Consider the following 18,905-nt stretch of genomic DNA (forward strand, 5'->3'; position numbering starts at 1 on the left):
CAATTTAAACCAGCAAATAATAGAGCCTACTAGACTGGAGAATACACTAGACCTCATCTTCACTAACAATGATGATCTGATAAGAAATGTCACCATATCAAAAACAATATACTCAGATCACAACATAATTGAGGTTCAGACATGTATGCGTGGAGCCCCAGACCGACATAATGAGACTAGTCACGAGGGAGCATTCACCAAATTCAACTTCGATAACAAAAACATAAAGTGGGACCAAGTAAACCAAGTCCTAACCGATATAAGCTGGGAAGATATACTAAGCAACACAGACCCCAACGTATGCCTAGAACAGATTAACTTGGTGGCACTCGATGTATGCACAAGGCTTATTCCTCTAAGAAAAAGGAGGAGTAGATGTAAAATAGAAAGAGACAGGCGCTCCCTTTACAGGCGACGGAAAAGAATAACAGAGCGGCTAAAAGAGGTCAATATATCTGAAATGCGTAGGGAGACACTGGTCAGAGAAATAGCAAGCATCGAACTCAAGCTAAAGGAATCTTATAGGAGTCAGGAATCGCGGGAAGAACTAAAAGCCATAAATGAAATCGAAAGAAACCCGAAGTATTTCTTCTCCTATGCCAAATCAAAGTCGAGAACAACATCCAGTATTGGGCCCCTACTTAAACAAGATGGGTCCTACACAGATGACAGCAAGGAAATGAGTGAGCTACTCAAGTCCCAATATGACTCAGTTTTTAGCAAGCCGCTAACCAGACTGAGAGTCGAAGATCAAAATGAATTTTTTATGAGAGAGCCACAAAATTTGGTTAACACAAGCCTATCCGATGTTATCCTGACGCCAAATGACTTCGAACAGGCGATAAATGACATGCACATGCACTCTGCCCCAGGGCCAGACTCATGGAACTCCGTGTTCATCAAGAACTGCAAGAAGCCCCTATCACGAGCCTTTTCCATCCTATGGAGAGGGAGCATGGACACGGGGGTCGTCCCACAGTTACTAAAAACAACAGACAGCCCCACTCCACAAAGGGGGCAGTAAAGCAACAGCAAAGAACTACAGACCGATAGCACTAACATCCCATATCATAAAAATCTTTGAAAGGGTCCTAAGAAGAAAAGATCACCACCCATCTAGAAACCCATCAGTTACACAACCCAGGGCAACATGGGTTTAGAACAGGTCGCTCCTGTCTGTCTCAACTATTGGATCACTACGACAAGGTCCTAGATGCACTAGAAGACAAAAAGAATGCAGATGTAATATATACAGACTTTGCAAAAGCCTTCGACAAGTGTGACCATGGCGTAATAGCGCACAAAATGTGTGCTAAAGGAATAACAGGAAAAGTCGGTCGATGGATCTATAATTTCCTCACTAACAGAACACAGAGAGTAGTCGTCAACAGAGTAAAGTCCGAGGCAGCTACGGTGAAAAGCTCTGTTCCACAAGGCACAGTACTCGCTCCCATCTTGTTCCTCATCCTCATATCCGACATAGACAAGGATGTCAGCCACAGCACCGTGTCTTCCTTTGCAGATGACACCCGAATCTGCATGACAGTGTCTTCCATTGCAGACACTGCAAGGCTCCAGGCGGACATCAACCGAATCTTTCAGTGGGCTGCAGAAAACAATATAAAGTTCAACGATGAGAAATTTCAATTACTCAGATATGGTAAACACGAGGAAATTAAATCTTCATCAGAGTACAAAACAAATTCTGGCCACAAAATAGAGCGAAACACCAACGTCAAAGACCTGGGAGTGATCATGTCGGAGGATCTCACCTTCAAGGACCATAACATTGTATCAATCACATCTGCTAGAAAAATGACAGGATGGATAATGAGAACCTTCAAAACTAGGGAGGCCAAGCCCATGATGACACTCTTCAGGTCACTTGTTCTATCTAGGCTGGAATATTGCTGCACACTAACAGCACCTTTCAAGGCAGGTGAAATTGCTGACCTAGAAAATGTACAGAGAACCTTCACGGCGCGCATAACGGAGATAAAACACCTCAATTACTGGGAGCGCTTGAGGTTCCTGAACCTGTATTCCCTGGAACGCAGGCGGGAGAGATACATGATTATATACACCTGGAAAATCCTAGAGGGACTAGTACCGAACTTGCACACGAAAATCACTCACTACGAAAACAAAAGACTTGGCAGACGATGCAACATCCCCCCAATGAAAAACAGGGGTGTCACTAACACGTTAAGAGACCATACAATAAGTGTCAGGGGCCCGAGACTGTTCAACTGCCTCCCAGCATACATAAGGGGGATTACCAACAGACCCCTGGCAGTCTTCAAGCTGGCACTGGACAAGCACCTAAAGTCGGTTCCTGACCAGCCGGGCTGTGGCTCGTACGTTGGTTTGCGTGCAGCCAGCAGCAACAGCCTGGTTGATCAGGCTCTGATCCACCAGGAGGCCTGGTCACAGACCGGGCCGCGAGGGCGTTGACCCCCGGAACTCTCTCCAGGTAAACTCCAAGAAGATATAAACCAAGTTTTCCAATGGGCAACAGAAAACAATATGATGTTCAACGAAGACAAATTCCAACTACTCCGTTATGGAAAACTGGAGGAAATAATAACTAGAACTGAGTATACTACAAACTCCAATCACACAATAGAGATGAAAAGTAATGTGAGAGACCTGGGAGTGGTAATGTCAGAGGATCTCACCTTCAAGGATCACAACAATCCCACTATCACATCTGCTAGGAAACTGATAGGATGGATAATGAGAACATTCAAGACAAGAGATGCTAAGCCAATGATGATCCTTTTTAAATCACTTAGTCTTTCTAGGCTGGAATACTGCTGTACATTAACATCCCCATTCAAGGCAGGTGAAATTGCAGAGCTAGAGAATGTACAGAGAACCTTTACCGCACGTATAAGTTCCATCAAACACCTTAACTACTGGGAGCGCCTGGAAGCACTTGACTTGTACTCACTAGAGCGCAGGCGAGAGAGAGATATCATAATCTACACCTGGAAGATTCTGGAGGGACTGGTCCCTAATATGCACACAGCAATCACTCCATACGAAAGCAAAAGACTTGGCAGGCAATGCAACATACCCCCAGTGAAAAGTAGGGGCGTCACTGGTACACTAAGAGAAAACACAATAAGTGTCCGGGACCCAAGACTGTTCAACAGCCTCCCACCAGTAATAAGGGGCATTACGGGAAGACCCCTGGTTGTCTTCAAGAGGGAGCTGGACAGATACCTAAAGACAGTGCCGGATCAGCCGGGCTGTGGTTCGTACGTTAGATTATGTGCGGCCAGCAGTAACAGCCTCGTTGATCAGGCCCTGATGCACCGGGAGGCCTGGTCGTGGACCGGGTCGCGGGGACGTTGATCCCCGGAATGCCCTCCAGGTAGACTCCAGGTAGGTTCCCATTTTACTGATGGGTGAACATTGGACAGCAGGTGTCTTAAAGAAACATAAGTTTTCAGCCGTACTGGGGATCGAACCCCTTGGACCACAGTGTTTGAGCTGAGTGCACTAGCGATCAAGCTACTGGATACCTAGGTACATGGTTCGATCCCCGGTACGATGGAAACATTAAGACGTGTTTATTTAAGACACCTGCCGTCCCTGTTCACTTACCTGCGTGTTAGCCGACTGGTGTAAGTTGTGTGGAAAATCTTTTAATTTTCCGAAGCTATAGCGCCTAATAGGTGTTTAATGTGTCGATATGAGTCAAAAATGTATTTGACAATAGGACAGAACCAAGAGTTCCCTTTGCGCATGCGCGGATGTGCAGGGGTAGAGGTCGACTCGGGGCATGGGAGAGGCGGGAGTGTTTTGAATGTAGTGAGGAGGCTGGGAAAGCATGGAACCAGGAAATTGGCGTTCACAGCGGCCTAAGGATTAATATAGGCCTCATTTCATAATAGGAAGTGTCGTGACTGTCCCTGGTGAAGAGTGAGGGAACGTGATTGACGGCACCACTGTAAATAAGGTGGTAAAATGAGTGAATAATGGTAGGACCGGGGGTGACTGGCGCGTCGCCATGGACTGTGTCCCGGGGAAAATTACCCGTGATTTAATCATCGCTCATCGGTCTCAAATCTTAATGGAGTGGCCTCCAATGTGTATAATAATTATGAGACATTAAACCGTTTTGTAAATCGTAATGTAATCAGTGATAATAACACTAAGTTAAGGAATCGTTGAAGCGATATGAACTGCCATTCCCAGAGTGTGTGTGCACATGTTTACCTCGTTGTTCCTGTCCCGAGGATAGTGAAGGCTTTATGGAGTCACGACTTCTAAACCGGGACAAACCGACGGATACCTCGTCCTGCTGGAATAAGAACCGTGTCGGTGTAGCAGGACATCGAAACAAGATGGTGAATGGAGGAAATAAGGAGTATCAATCACCCACAGTTAAGTAACCCTTCTAGTTATAGCAGACTGATACTGGCCAGTTAGGTATGTTGTAATTGGATAGGTTATGAGTGATCCAGCTACATCAAGTGACCACCAGAGAATATCTGGTAAGTTTACCTGGAGTTTTACCTGGAGAGAGTTTCGGGGGTCAACGCCCCCGCGGCCCGGTCTGTGACCAGGCCTCCTGGTGGATCAGCGCCTGATCAACCAGGCTGTTGCTGCTGGCTGCACGCAAACCAACGTACGAGCCACAGCCCGGCTGATCAGGAACTGACTTTAGGTGCTTGTCCAGTGCCAGCTTGAAGACTGCCAGGGGTCTGTTGGTAATCCCCCTTATGTGTGCTGGGAGGCAGTTGAACAGTCTCGGGCCCCTGACACTTATTGTATGGTCTCTTAACGTGCTAGTGACACCCCTGCTTTTCATTGGGGGGATGGTGCATCGTCTGCCAAGTGGAGAGATTATGTACAGGTTTTTTTCCTTGATGGATATATCCATGTGTAACCTACCCCCCCCCCCTTCATTCAGTTACACTAATATAATCTATACAGTCCACAATTAATTAGTAGCACCGTACTTGTGGGTGCTATCCAATCGATACTGGTCTCGGATAGATATGGATAAGATTGTGAGGTCGAAGGAACCACCTGCCGTGACCAGGGGTGGTTAAGTTTTCTCACATGTCTACACGGGTTGACTACGGTAAACAATATGGTTGTCTCCCAATGAGTTTACTTGTATGCATGTAATGTTGAGGTACATAAAGGTAATCACCCTAGAAAATTTTCCATAAGTTGCATCCTGTGGACAAAATTAACCCAAGTTACCCGAAATGCTCTGCATAACAAGTTTTTTATATAGTATATAACTGATGTCAGCTATGTCTGTACATGCACTTGTAGAAATAAAGATTATTATTAATATAATTATTATTAAATGTCGCAGAAATCCTCGAAACCCACGGTGTAAACAAGTAATGAATCTGATACCTTCGACCGTCGGGTTCATGCGGTCTGTAGACCGTCGTTACCCTTCAACCCAACTACAACCTTCGCTGTAACATTTTCGCAGCCTTAATTATGCAGAATAAAAAGAACAGCTGAGGTGTGTGTACGTGTTGGTGCCACGCAAGTTTCTTGCCCATTATATCTGCAGCATACGGCATAGCGATATTAATCGAGAATTTAAGTCTGTGTCATACCCGTGGAGTGAGAGTGTATATTAAAATAATTAAGGAGGAATGTAGATTGTTGGAGGCGATATTTTGTACCAGTTTTGGAATGTTCCCGTAAGATGTGAGATTGGTCAGTCATGTGTTTGTGCCGGCTTCTTACGGTGTTTTATTAACAGACATTCTTTCAAGGATTATTATTATTATTATTATAATCAAGGGGGGAAGCGCTAAACCCGGAGGATTATACGGCGCCTGGGGGGGGGGGGATGTGGAAGGCATTCAGGCTTAATTCGGGGAACTGGAGCAGAGATCCAATTCCCTAAATCAAGAGCCCCTCATCAACATCAAGGAACCTTCCTTGAGGGGATTCTTTCAAGGAGAACCTTCAAGGTGTGGAGAACCCTCAAGGGAGAGTGTCCTTGAAGCCTTTGAGGGGCTCTTGTAGGGAATTTGATGACTTTATTTTTGGGTTATCCTAGGTAATTTATACGTTACTACCCTCGAGGAAAGTTCCTTGACGCTGGTGAGGGGCTCTTGATCTAGGGAATAGGATCTGTGTTCCAGTTCCCTAAATTATGCCTGAATACCTTCCATATCCGCTGTATAATCCTACGGGTTTAGCGCTTCCCCTTGATTATGCTACACGTTACTATGTATGATAATTTATGTAACTATTTGTGTGTACTTGCACCTAAATAAACTTACTCCTAAGGGTTTAGCGTTCCCCTCATGACTGCAGTAGTGTACATAATATATTATAAGATCATTGTGAAATACATTAATAAGCCTGTTATTTAGCAGTAAAGTTAGCTAATGTGAAGATGCTTTTGTGAGAACATGTATTAGTTTATTTTATATAATACAAGTATGCCATTTTTTGAGATATCAAAAATATGTTTTATTATAGGCAGTGCAGCACCCCCGGGGCCCATCAGCGGTTAGTATTGATGCTCCTGGCAAATTAGAATGGATCAAAAAAAAATAACGTAAAAAAGTCATGCTGGTCCCATATCTACTGCCGAATTATTTTGCTGGGTTTTGTTAGGTTACCTTTCTTATAGTTCCACAATGTTTTTGCGAGGAAATTTTTTGCAGACTTGAATTAGGTCTGAATCTCCATAATTACCAAACTTGCTAAGCCTGTTACCTAGCAGTAAATATATGTATATCATGGGAGTTAGTCAGCTGTTGTTGGTTGGATCCGGGAGAAGGACTAGGAAGAAAAAAAAAATTTTTTTTTGTCTTAAGCTTCATCCATAATATGGACCTTTTAAAAAAATTATAGTAAATTGTGAAGAATTTAATCAAGAATAACCCATTGAAGTCAGTGTGATGCATTTCCATTGGAACCCTTGTGTTGTGTAGTTTTTATTTTTATTTTTAAATTCTGTCTTATTTTCTACTTAGTGATAGTAATAAAGGTGAAGCAACACAAAAGTTAAATAGTAGAGCAGTAAACCAGTTATGAACATTTTAACAATATAGAAAATCACAGTCTGCCTCTCACTTGCTTCATTAATTAGGTCTTTGGCCCTTTTCTTAAATTTTTTTATATTAAACCTTGGCTTGACATTTTCAGGTAACCAATTACATTACCATGACATTTTCATGTAACCTGTTGCATTACTGTGACATTTTCAGGTAACCTATTACATTATTTACGTCCTCACTTTTACAAAACTTGCAGCATTCTGGTTGTTAACAATATTGTATTCACTGTTTCAATTAATTTACTCTACCAGCTTCTGAAATTCATCCTGGCCTACATATTCTCATGAGTTCAGGTTTTATTGTGGGTTATTTGTAATATTTTAAGTTTTATTTGTTAGGGTAGAGTACCATAAAGGTCAAGAATAGTCTACATAACTTTGTATAAATGCCAGCTAGACATTGTCTGTAATGCCTAAGCAGGAGGGTCCATACAAATGTAAACAGGTTTATTTAGGTACAAGTACATAATTATAAGTAGAATTATCATGCATTGTAACATGTGTAAAATACTTAGGATAACCCAGAAAAAGTGAAAGTGACTTACTTTTATTGGGGTTCTGGAAACTTAATCCCATGCTGGGAATCTAGCCCAGGCCTCATGGGTGAAAGTAACGCTGATTAACTATGGGGTTATCCTGGGTAGCCCTTTGGGGTTAATAATCTGAATATTGTGTTCAACCTAAATAAAAACTTCCCTGTGAATGGTTTAGCACTTTACCCAATATGTCATAATTAACTGATTAGCATAAGGTTGTAGGGATTGGTGAGGAAGGTTAGAGTGGAAAACTAAGCAGGAATTGGGTACTTTCACCCATCTAGATCATAGTAAAAACATGTTACCAAGAGCAAAAAAATCTAGTTTAGCCTCAATTACTTTCACTAATGGTCTACTACACTTAAGTAAATTATAATGATGACAAGTAATAAGTCTAACTTCATTCCTCAGATTCCTTCAGTAGCTCATGATTCAAGGAGTTTGAGTTACCCTCCCTTGTCTTGGATCAGTCTTGATGACCTCCCACAACCCTAGGCACTGTATAACTCCTGGGGGTTTAACACTCTTGTCAATTCAATAAAAATAATAATCCTTCCTCAGGTTGGAATGCAGGAAGCAGTAGCCCTCTCCAATGGAGTTTGTATGCCACTAGTTGGATGTAAGTTGTGATTGGTAGGTTGAAATACCAATCTCTTAAACTTGTAAGATAATTTCATCAAGTAGATTTATGGACACAGCCTTGCTTGTGTAATATGGAGTTTTGCGAAGGTCCCCCTCCCCCTTTTAGAAGTAGAAAGGTTAGTTATACAAATTCTTTGATAAGTTTTGTTAGCAAAACTAGTTTATATTGCATAAATTTTAGTAACGTTAGGCGAAGTTGCTAGGTTAGTGTTGGTGCAAAATTAAAATCTGGCATATTAAATACGTAGTTGCTTTACTTTGGTTATATATTTATCTTGGTGAGGAGTTGTTCAGGTGATCCAAGTGTTTATTAAGAGCATGAGCTAACTTAATTCAGGTTTATATACCCTTTTGTGTACATGTGACTTATTAATACAGAAAGGTTACTGTGTACAGTATTTTGTATTTGCAGTCGGAACATACAGGATTCGTGGACGTGAGACAATATTCTCTGTAATAAAGGCAGCTTTACAAGCAGGATACAGATCAATTGGTAAGACACTATACAAGAGAAATGTCTTCTTGAATGCACAGTAACTCTTCTAATGACCATATGACCTGTTTCTGCACTAATCATTGATTTTACTTGATCTGATTCAATTATTTATACATTGTTATGCTACAGATTTGTACAACTTTAATACTTCTTATTTGAAATACTCATTTGTACCTCATGTTGTAATTTGTTTACTGTAATTTTTACAACTGAATATATCATTGCTTAGTTAATCTAAAGTTAATTTTAAGCCTGCCCATAATGCTTTGCACACAAGAGGCTTTTGGCATGTACACCCAATCACTATATTTCTTTGTACACCTATGTATCATGTCCAAATAAAAAATAAATAAATAAAGAAAGAAAAGTATTCGTGGCATACCTGAAGAGGGTTTCAGGGGTCAACGCCCCTATGGCCCGGTCCGTGGCCAGGCCTCATAGGTGGTACTCCCAAGATTACAAAAATATATAAAGAAAAAGGTCTTATTATATATAATGAGCAAATGTTAAAATTACAGCTGTATTTTTTTATGAAATAATTTTTTTCTTGTTTTATAATGTTAAATTTAAAAAAAAAAAAAAACTGACCAGTCATGAGTACTGACCACTGAAGTAGTACTGGACCTCTTAGAAACATAACTCCAGTAAATAAACTTCTCCTGTGTTATAGGAATAATCTCGGAGCTTCAGCTTATGTTACTCACTGCAGTTACATTCCATGTCCTGCATAGTGTATGTTGTATGTATCGACATTTTTTATTAAATTTAATTCAGATTTTTTTCCTTATTAGTAATCTGATCTTTCTAATATAGATTCCATCCAGTATTTAGAATTTCAAAACATTCTCAGTTTTTTGAGGAGGGAAAAAATCTGAATTAGAAATCTTTTGATTTTTTCTGTGGGGAAAAATTCCAAATCTGACTTCATGAATTTAATTTTTTCAGAGTATTGGAGTTGTTGTAAAACATTCAGTTTATTTTGCCCTATTTTTATTTTCCTGTGATCTAATTCATCCCTTTCATAAAATGCTGTTAAGGACTGGGTTGCTTTAAATGCTTTTAGTATTACTTGACCATGTATTTAATCCTTAAAATCAATGATAATGTAATATCAATGATAATGCAATATCCATATGCTCCATGACCTGTATCATTATAGAGTTATAATTATTATTAGTGCCTGAAATGCCTAGTCATGCTAGGCATGATAGTGGCTCTTTTTGTAATTAGTATTTTATAATATGTAAACCACACATTGTATTCTTTACAGAGAAATAAACATTTGTATTTGTTACAGACACTGCAGCTGTTTATGGGAATGAGAGTGACATTGGGGAGGCTTTGCAGCAGTGTATGCCTGAGTTAGGTCTTACAAGGAAAGACATATTTATCACATCTAAATTGAGTAAGTAATGATTTATGTAGCTGTATTCCCTTACCTATTTGAGTTTTCTATAAATTGTTGAAAGGGAATGCAATTGGTCATTTTTCCATCTTACGAGTAATTGGGAACCACCAGCTCCCACGTCTGGAACTACATGGTTATATATTTTGTCTCTTGGGAAGGAGTTAGGCCTTTCTGATTGGTTATTTGAGGATGACATGACTTTCTTTGTTGACAGAGGCAGTTTTAACAGTTTCATGTGTCCAGTTTGGGGACTTGACATCTTGATGAAATAATTTTAATACAAATTAATTGAATGTGAGAACTTTTTGTTTACTGATTGTGTGATTTTTAAACCTTTGAAGGTCGAGACCCTTGATCCTGAACTCCCACTCAGGGTCGAAAAATTTAAAAAAAAAAAAAAAAAAAAATTTCTTATGAAATGATAGAGAATCTTTTCCAGATAGTAATAACACCAAAAGTATGAAATTTTATGGAAAACTTATGGAATTATGCTCTTGCAAATGTAATGGTCTCGACGATACTTATGCTTCGGCGATTTCGCCCACTTTGAGCCCTATTTTCGGCCAATTCCTATGTTCCAGTCAACTAAAATCATAGCTATTTCGCTACAACTCCAATTATTCTATCAACTGAGTACAAGAAGCCGCCCATTTATTGATTTCAACTACCTAATAAAGTGGTCAGAAATTGGCATTTTGGCCAATTTCATACAAATTTCAGAAGATGCCAATTTCAAAATAGGGTCCAGAATAAACAAGACAGACATTCCTGGCACTAAAATGATATTTTCTCTGTTCATTAGTCACATCTCCAGGCCACTCTGATATTATTTTTGCTTTCCATTTTGAATTTTTATTCTCGCAAATAATAGAAGATTTACTGTTATGCAGCCTAATGCAGTATTGTAAAAATATTACAAATAATATCAGCGCACTTAAGAAAGAATATTAGACTCGCCAGTTGATGTGTATTGGACGTGTGGCATGATTTGTTTACTCTTGAACATGGGCAAAAATCGAACATTTCCGCTATTTTGAGCTCAATTTCAAGGTACTTTTCATCAGGAAACCAATCAAAATCATCTCTACTTCTGTAATATATCTCCCATTCTATCAAATGAGACCATGAAAGCAAGAATGCAACATAAATACCATATGAAAATACACTGTAAAGTTGCTGTTTTAAACCAAAAACACTGTAGTTTTTTTTTCTCATTATGCACTGTGCTGCAGGATTTTTTTTTATACTGAGCACATTGACCATGCAGACCCATTCTTTCATATGTAGGCCTGCCAGCTTTCTTCCACCAGATTTAAAGGCGCTAGAATTTTGGCATAGATATACGCGACCAACCCTCAAAGGGTTAATAGTTGATCAAAGAGATAAGTTTTAAAGAGTTAGATTTGATTGCTTTTCCTTGCTTAAAATTTTCAGTATTTGGAGCAGTTGATGTTACAGTGCCACCTTGGTACTGTGTAAATTTTAAGGTGGACCATTTGGTGAAATTTTACACAACTACTATACAGGTCTCATAATACTGCTACTATTACTTGGGTCACTGTCATTGCCAGGATTGATCATGGGGGTTCTGAATCCAATTAAGCACATACAGGAGGGGCCCCGCTTATACAGCAGGTTAGGTTCTGGGCTACTGCTGTAAAGCGAAAATTGTGAAGTGAATCGAAGCCTTTTTTCACTTTCAAATGCATATAAAAGCCTTATTAGCATGTTTACACTATCATATATTAAGTGAGCAATAGATCTACACCTAAAAAATGCATATACAGTACACACATTATTTTTTTATTTTTATTTTTTTTTTCCAACAAGCCGGCCATCTCCCACCGAGGCAGGGTGACCCAAAAAAGAAAGAAAATCCCCAAAAAGAAAATACTTTCATCATCATTCAACACTTTCACCTCACTCACACATAATCACTGTTTTTGCAGAGGTGCTCAGAACACAACAGTTTAGAAGCTTATACGTATAAAGATACACAACATATCCCTCCAAACTGCCAATATCCCAAACCCCTCCTTTAAAGTGCAGGCATTGTACTTCCCATTTCCAGGACTCAAGTCCGACTATATGAAAATAACCGGTTTCCCTGATTCCCTTCACTAAATATTACCCTGCTCACACTCCAACAGATCGTCAGGTCCCAAGTACCATTCGTCTCCATTCACTCCTATTTAACACGCTCATGCACGCTTGTTGGAAGTCCAAGCCCCTCGCTTATAAAACCTCCCTTACCGCTTCCTTCCAACCTTTTCGAGGACGATCCCTACCCCGTCTTCCTTCTCCTACCGATTTAAATGCTCTCCATGTCATTCTACTTTGATCCATTCTCTCTAAATGACCAAACCACCTCAACAACCCCTCTTCTGCCCTCACTAATACTTTTATTAACTCCACACCTCCTAATTTCCACACTCCGAATTTTCTGCATAATATTTACACCACACATTACCCTTAGACAGGACATCTCCACTGCCTCCAACCATCTCCTCGCTGCTGCATTTACCACCCAAGCTTCACACCCATATAAGAGTGTTGGTACTACTATACTTTCATACATTCCCTTCTTTGCCTCCATAGATAACGTTTTTTGACTCCACATATACCTCAACGCACCTCTCACCATTTTTCCCTGATCAATTCTATGATTAACCTCATCCTTCATAAATCCATCCGCCGACACGTCAACTCCCAAGTATCTGAAAACATTCACTTCTTCCATACTCCTCCTCCCCAATTTGATATCCAATTTTTCTTTATCTAAATCATTTGACACCCTCATCACCTTACTCTTTTCTATGTTCACTTTCAACTTTCTACCTTTACACACATTCCCAAACTCATCCACTAACCTTTGCAATTTTTCCTTAGAATCTCCCATAAGCACAGTATCATCAGCAAAAAGTAACTGTCAATTCCCATTTTGAATTTGATTCTCCAAAATTTAATCCCACCCCTCTCCCGAACACCCTAGCATTTACTTCCTTTACAACCCCATCTATAAATATATTAAACAACCATGGTGACATTATACATCCCTGTCTAAGACCTACTTTTACTGGGAAGTAGTCTCCCTCTCTTCTACACACCCTAACCTGAGGCTCACTATCCTCATAATATATATACGTATATTCTTCTTCTTCTTTCAACGTACCAGCCGTATCCCACTGAGGTGGGGTGGCCCAAAAGAAAAAACTGAAGTTTCTCCTTTTAAATTTAGTAATATATACAGGAGAAGGGGTTACTAGCCCCTTGCTCCCGGCATTTTAGTCGCCTCTTACGACACGCATGGCTTACGGAGGAAGAATTCTGTTCCACTTCCCCATGGAGATAAGAGGAAATAAACAAGAACAAGAACTAGAAAGAAAATAGAAGAAAACCCAGAGGGGTGTGTGTATATATATGCTTGTACATGTATGCGTAGTGTGACCTAAGTGTAAGTAGAAGTAGCAAGACATACCTGAAATCTTGCATGTTTATGAGAGACAAAAGACACCAGCAATCCTACCATCATGTAAAACAATTACAGGCTTTCGTTTTACACTCACTCGGCAGGACGGTAGTACCTCCCTGGGCGGTTGCTGTCTACAAACCTGCTACCTATAATACGTATATATATATATATATATGTATGTATATATATAATTTTTTCTTTCTTTCTTTCTTTCTTTCTTTCTTTCTTTCTTTCTTTCTTTCTTTCTTTCTTTCTTTCTTTCTTTCTTTCTTTCTTTCTTTCTTTCTTTCTTTCTTTCTTTCTTTCTTTCTTTCTTTCTTTCTTTCTTTCTTTCTTTCTTTCTTTCTTTCTTTCTTTCTTTCTTTCTTTCTTTCTTTCTTTCTTTCTTTCTTTCTTTCTTTCTTTCTTTCTTTCTTTCTTTCTTTCTTTCTTTCTTTCTTTCTTTCTTTCTTTCTTTCTTTCTTTCTTTCTTTCTTTCTTTCTTTCTTTCTTTCTTTCTTTCTTTCTTTCTTTCTTTCTTTCTTTCTTTCTTTCTTTCTTTCTTTCTTTCTTTCTTTCTTTCTTTCTTTCTTTCTTTCTTTCTTTCTTTCTTTCTTTCTTTCTTTCTTTCTTTCTTTCAACACACCAGCCGTATCCCACCGAGGCGGGGTGGCCCAAAAGGAAAAACAAAAGTTTCTCCTTTCACATTTAGTAATATATACAGGAGAAGGGGTTAGTAGCCCCTTGCTCCTGGCATTTTAGACGCCTCTTACAACACGCATAGCTTACGGAGGAAGAATTCTGTTCCACTTCCCCATGGAGATAAGAGGAAATAAACAAGAACAAGAGCTAGTAAGAAAATAGAAGAAAACCCAGAGGGGTGTGTATACATATGCTTGTACATGTATGTGTAGTGTGACCTAAGTGTAAGCAGAAGTAGCAAGACGTACCTGAAACCTTGCATGTTTGTGAGACAGAAAAAACACCAGCAATCCTACCATCGTGTAAAACAATTACAGGCTTACGTTTTACACTCACTTGGCAGGATGGTAGTACCTCCCTGGGCGGTTGCTGTCTACCAACCTACTACCTATAATACGTATATATTTATTTTATTTTTTTTTTTATTATCACACCGGCCGATTCCCACCAAGGCAGGGTGGCCCGAAAAAGAAAAACTTTCACCATCATTCACTCCATCACTGTCTTGCCAGAAGGGTGCTTTACACTACAGTTTTTAAACTGCAACATTAACACCTCTCCTTCAGAGTGCAGGCACTGTACTTCCCATCCCATATATATATATATATATATATATATATATATATATATATATATATATATATATATATATATATATATCTATATATATATATATATATATATATATATATATAAAATATGAGAAGTTTTTACAAAGTAGAAGTGATGCAAGGAGGGAAGAGTATATGGAGAAAAAGAGAGAGGTTAAGAGAGTGGTGAAGCAATGTAAAAAGAGAGCAAATGAGAGAGTGGGTGAGATGTTATCAACAAATTTTGTTGAAAATAAGAAAAAGTTTTGGAGTGAGATTAACAAGTTAAGAAAGCCTAGAGAACAAATGGATTTGTCAGTTAAAAATAGGAGAGGAGAGTTATTAAATGGAGAGTTAGAGGTATTGGGAAGATGGAGGGAATATTTTGAGGAATTGTTAAATGTTGATGAAGATAGGGAAGCTGTGATTTCGTGTATAGGACAAGGAGGAATAACATCTTGTAGGAGTGAGGAAGAGCCAGTTGTGAGTGTGGGGGAAGTTTGTGAGGCAGTAGGTAAAATGAAAGGGGTAAGGCAGCCGGGATTGATGGGATAAAGATAGAAATGTTAAAAGCAGGTGGGGATATAGTTTTGGAGTGGTTGGTGCAATTATTTAATAAATGTATGGAAGAGGGTAAGGTACCTAGGGATTGGCAGAGAGCATGCATAGTTCCTTTGTATAAAGGCAAAGGGGATAAAAGAGAGTGCAAAAATTATAGGGGGATAAGTCTGCTGAGTATACCTGGTAAAGTGTATGGTAGAGTTATTATTGAAAGAATTAAGAGTAAGACGGAGAATAGGATAGCAGGTGAACAAGGAGGCCTTCGGAAAGGTAGGGGGTGTGTGGACCAGGTGTTTACAGTGAAACATATAAGTGAACAGTATTTAGATAAGGCTAAAGAGGTCTTTGTGGCATTTATGGATTTGGAAAAGGCGTATGACAGGGTGGATAGGGGGGCAATGTGGCAGATGTTGCAAGTGTATGGTGTAGGAGGTAGGTTACTGAAAGCAGTGAAGAGTTTTTACGAGGATAGTGAGGCTCAAGTTAGAGTATGTAGGAAAGAGGGAAATTATTTCCCAGTAAAAGTAGGCCTTAGACAAGGATGTGTGATGTCACCGTGGTTGTTTAATATATTTATAGATGGGGTTGTAAGAGAAGTAAATGCGAGGGTCTTGGCAAGAGGCGTAGAGTTAAAAGATAAAGAATCACACGCAAAGTGGGAGTTGTCACAGCTGCTCTTTGCTGATGACACTGTGTTCTTGGGAGATTCTGAAGAGAAGTTGCAGAGATTGGTGGATGAATTTGGTAGGGTGTGCAAAAGAAGAAAATTAAAGGTGAATACAGGAAAGAGTAAGGTTATGAGGATAACAAAAAGATTAGGTGATGAAAGATTGAATATCAGATTGGAGGGAGAGAGTATGGAGGAGGTGAATGTATTCAGATATTTGGGAGTGGAAGTGTCAGCGGATGGGTCTATGAAAGATGAGGTGAATCATAGAATTGATGAGGGGAAAAGAGTGAGTGGTGCACTTAGGAGTCTGTGGAGACAAAGAACTTTGTCCTTAGAGGCAAAGAGGGGAATGTATGAGAGTATAGTTTTACCAACGCTCTTATATGGGTGTGAAGCATGGGTGATGAATGTTGCAGCGAGGAGAAGGCTGGAGGCAGTGGAGATGTCATGTCTGAGGGCAATGTGTGGTGTGAATATAATGCAGAGAATTCGTAGTTTGGAAGTTAGGAGGAGGTGCGGGATTACCAAAACTGTTGTCCAGAGGGCTGAGGAAGGGTTGTTGAGGTGGTTCGGACATGTAGAGAGAATGGAGCGAAACAGAATGACTTCAAGAGTGTATCAGTCTGTAGTGGAAGGAAGGCGGGGTAGGGGTCGGCCTAGGAAAGGTTGGAGAGAGGGAGTAAAGGAGGTTTTGTGTGCGAGGGGCTTGGACTTCCAGCAGGCATGCGTGAGCGTGTTTGATAGGAGTGAATGGAGACAAATGGTTTTTAATACTTGACGTGCTGTTGGAGTGTGAGCAAAGTAACATTTATGAAGGGGTTCAGGGAAACCGGCAGGCCGGACTTGAGTCCTGGAGATGGGAAGTACAGTGCCTGCACTCTGAAGGAGGGGTGTTAATGTTGCAGTTTAAAAACTGTAGTGTAAAGCACCCTTCTGGCAAGACAGTGATGGAGTGAATGATGGTGAAAGTTTTTCTTTTTTGGGCCACCCTGCCTTGGTGGGAATCGACCAGTGTGATAATAAATAAAAAAAAAAAATATATATATATATATTAAATTTTTTTTTTTTTTTTTTTTTTTTTTTTTTTTTTTTTTTTTTTTTTTTTTCTCTCTCTATTATACACTTAACCCAGTATACTTAACACACTTATTCCCTTATAATTCCTAGTTTCTCTTGTTCCCTTTTCCCCTTATATAAAGGAATAATATATATGCTCTGCCAGCCTTTAGGTGCTTTACCTTCATCATACATTCCTGCCTATATATACCCATCCTGCTCTACTTCTCGTTAGTGTGACTTTGTAAATGGTCCAAGTCGGACCGAAACGTCATTGTAAGCTCCTCTCTTCTATGTGCGAGTTATTTGTGTATCGTTCCAGTCACGATATTGTGCCTTTTTTTGCTATTCATACACATATTTAACTAATACATCATTGACATGTTCAGTGAAAGTATTATTTAAGAAGGATTGTTTTGCCTTTTCAGATCACTTCATGAGATCACTAATCAAAGCTCAGGACATTTATTTGCATTATAATAACTATCTAGTCATCTAATAGCAAAATCTTGAAATATTTTATTTTTAGCTAATATAAACATTCATAATGAGTGTATCGGCAACTGCACTCAGGGAAAAGTCCCCTAGATTTGATACTGTGAATAAGCTTATAGAGGCACAGATTATCACTGAAAAAGAGCTGAAGGAGGTGCAAGAGAGGCTTGCTTCAGTACTCAGCCCATATGGTTTTGAGTGCCACCCTTTTAAAATTGGTTGGTACAATGAGCAGGTTGCAGAATGCTTCCATCTGCCATACCACAGTGATACCTTATCATTTATTATCATTAGTACTCCAAGTATGTTTGAGAAGGCATTCATTCCATTCTTAAAATTGATGGACTGTGCAAGCATTAACCGTGACCCCATAGATCAGTGCATGATCCAGTGCTTTTCTGCAATAAAAGAGGCATTCTCAAACACGAGTGTTGAGATCATACACGATTTTGAGATGACTCCAAACAGACGACCCAAAGTTTTGGTCCAGACAGCAGGACATGTTGCTGGTGCTGTACGTTTCTATCAGCGCAAGGACTTAACTTTTGACCCATGGGATCCCAAGAAAAAGGTGTTTGGTGTATGTCTACATCCAAGCTATGGTGGCTGGTTTGCACTCCGTGGTGTTGCGATTTTCACAACCCTCAAGTTCCCTCAACTGCCTAGACAGCAACCCAGGTTAGTCATATATATGTACAGTACAGTACTGTATAGTTTTTCTATATTTAAATCATAAGTTAACTCTTAAAGCATCTGTTACCAATGAGGGTTCATGAGGTCAGGTTTATAAGTAAACTAGTTAATTGTTTGTCTCCTATGTATGGGTTAATTGTGTATTGTTCCAGTCACAGTATTGTGTGTTTTTTATTCTTTGTAAACAAAATGTGTTTAAGGCTTGTTTGTATATATAAGCGAGCTATCACTATATTCGTCTTAAAAATAGCAGGATTGTGTCATCCACTGTACTATGGCAGCCTGTTAAAATATAATGGTTAGTGCACTGATTTGCTAGTTCTAGGAATAGCTCACCTTGGAATCATAATCCACCCTTTCAGTTCTCACTGTGTTAGTGTTTCAAAGTAACAGTTTATATGCTAAACAGAGTACAATTTTATCTTAAATTACAGGAGTCTTTAAAATAAATAGTGAGAAAGCAAATGAAAAGTTGAAGACCAGGAGTAGATTTGAAGTACATACTATACAGGCAGATGGATATTATGTAGTGTTGAAGTGACTTG

The 18,905-nt window shown here is 39.4% G+C and overlaps 1 protein-coding gene across 5 annotated transcripts in view; it reads left to right on the forward strand.

Annotated features, from left to right (window-relative positions):
* The window catches only part of LOC128689351 (cyanocobalamin reductase / alkylcobalamin dealkylase), a 128,898-nt gene that overhangs the window by 79,043 nt on the left and 30,950 nt on the right, over positions 1–18,905 (forward strand). Inside the window, exons 1-5 of one of the 5 annotated variants that reach the window (XM_053777536.2) lie at positions 5,396–5,500; positions 8,158–8,229; positions 8,651–8,731; positions 10,032–10,139; positions 17,601–18,345. In XM_053777536.2, the coding sequence (XP_053633511.1) occupies positions 17,720–18,345 (626 nt within the window). In that variant the 5' untranslated portion in view covers positions 5,396–5,500; positions 8,158–8,229; positions 8,651–8,731; positions 10,032–10,139; positions 17,601–17,719. Of the gene's footprint in view, positions 1–5,395; positions 5,701–8,157; positions 8,230–8,650; positions 8,732–10,031; positions 10,140–17,600; positions 18,346–18,905 lie in introns of those variants that run through there. The other 4 variants (XM_053777533.2, XM_053777534.2, XM_070086149.1 and 1 more) reach the window with 4 other exon arrangements.

Source organism: Cherax quadricarinatus, chromosome 18, assembly GCF_038502225.1.
Source record: "Cherax quadricarinatus isolate ZL_2023a chromosome 18, ASM3850222v1, whole genome shotgun sequence".
Taxonomy (NCBI): Eukaryota; Metazoa; Arthropoda; class Malacostraca; order Decapoda; family Parastacidae; genus Cherax; species Cherax quadricarinatus.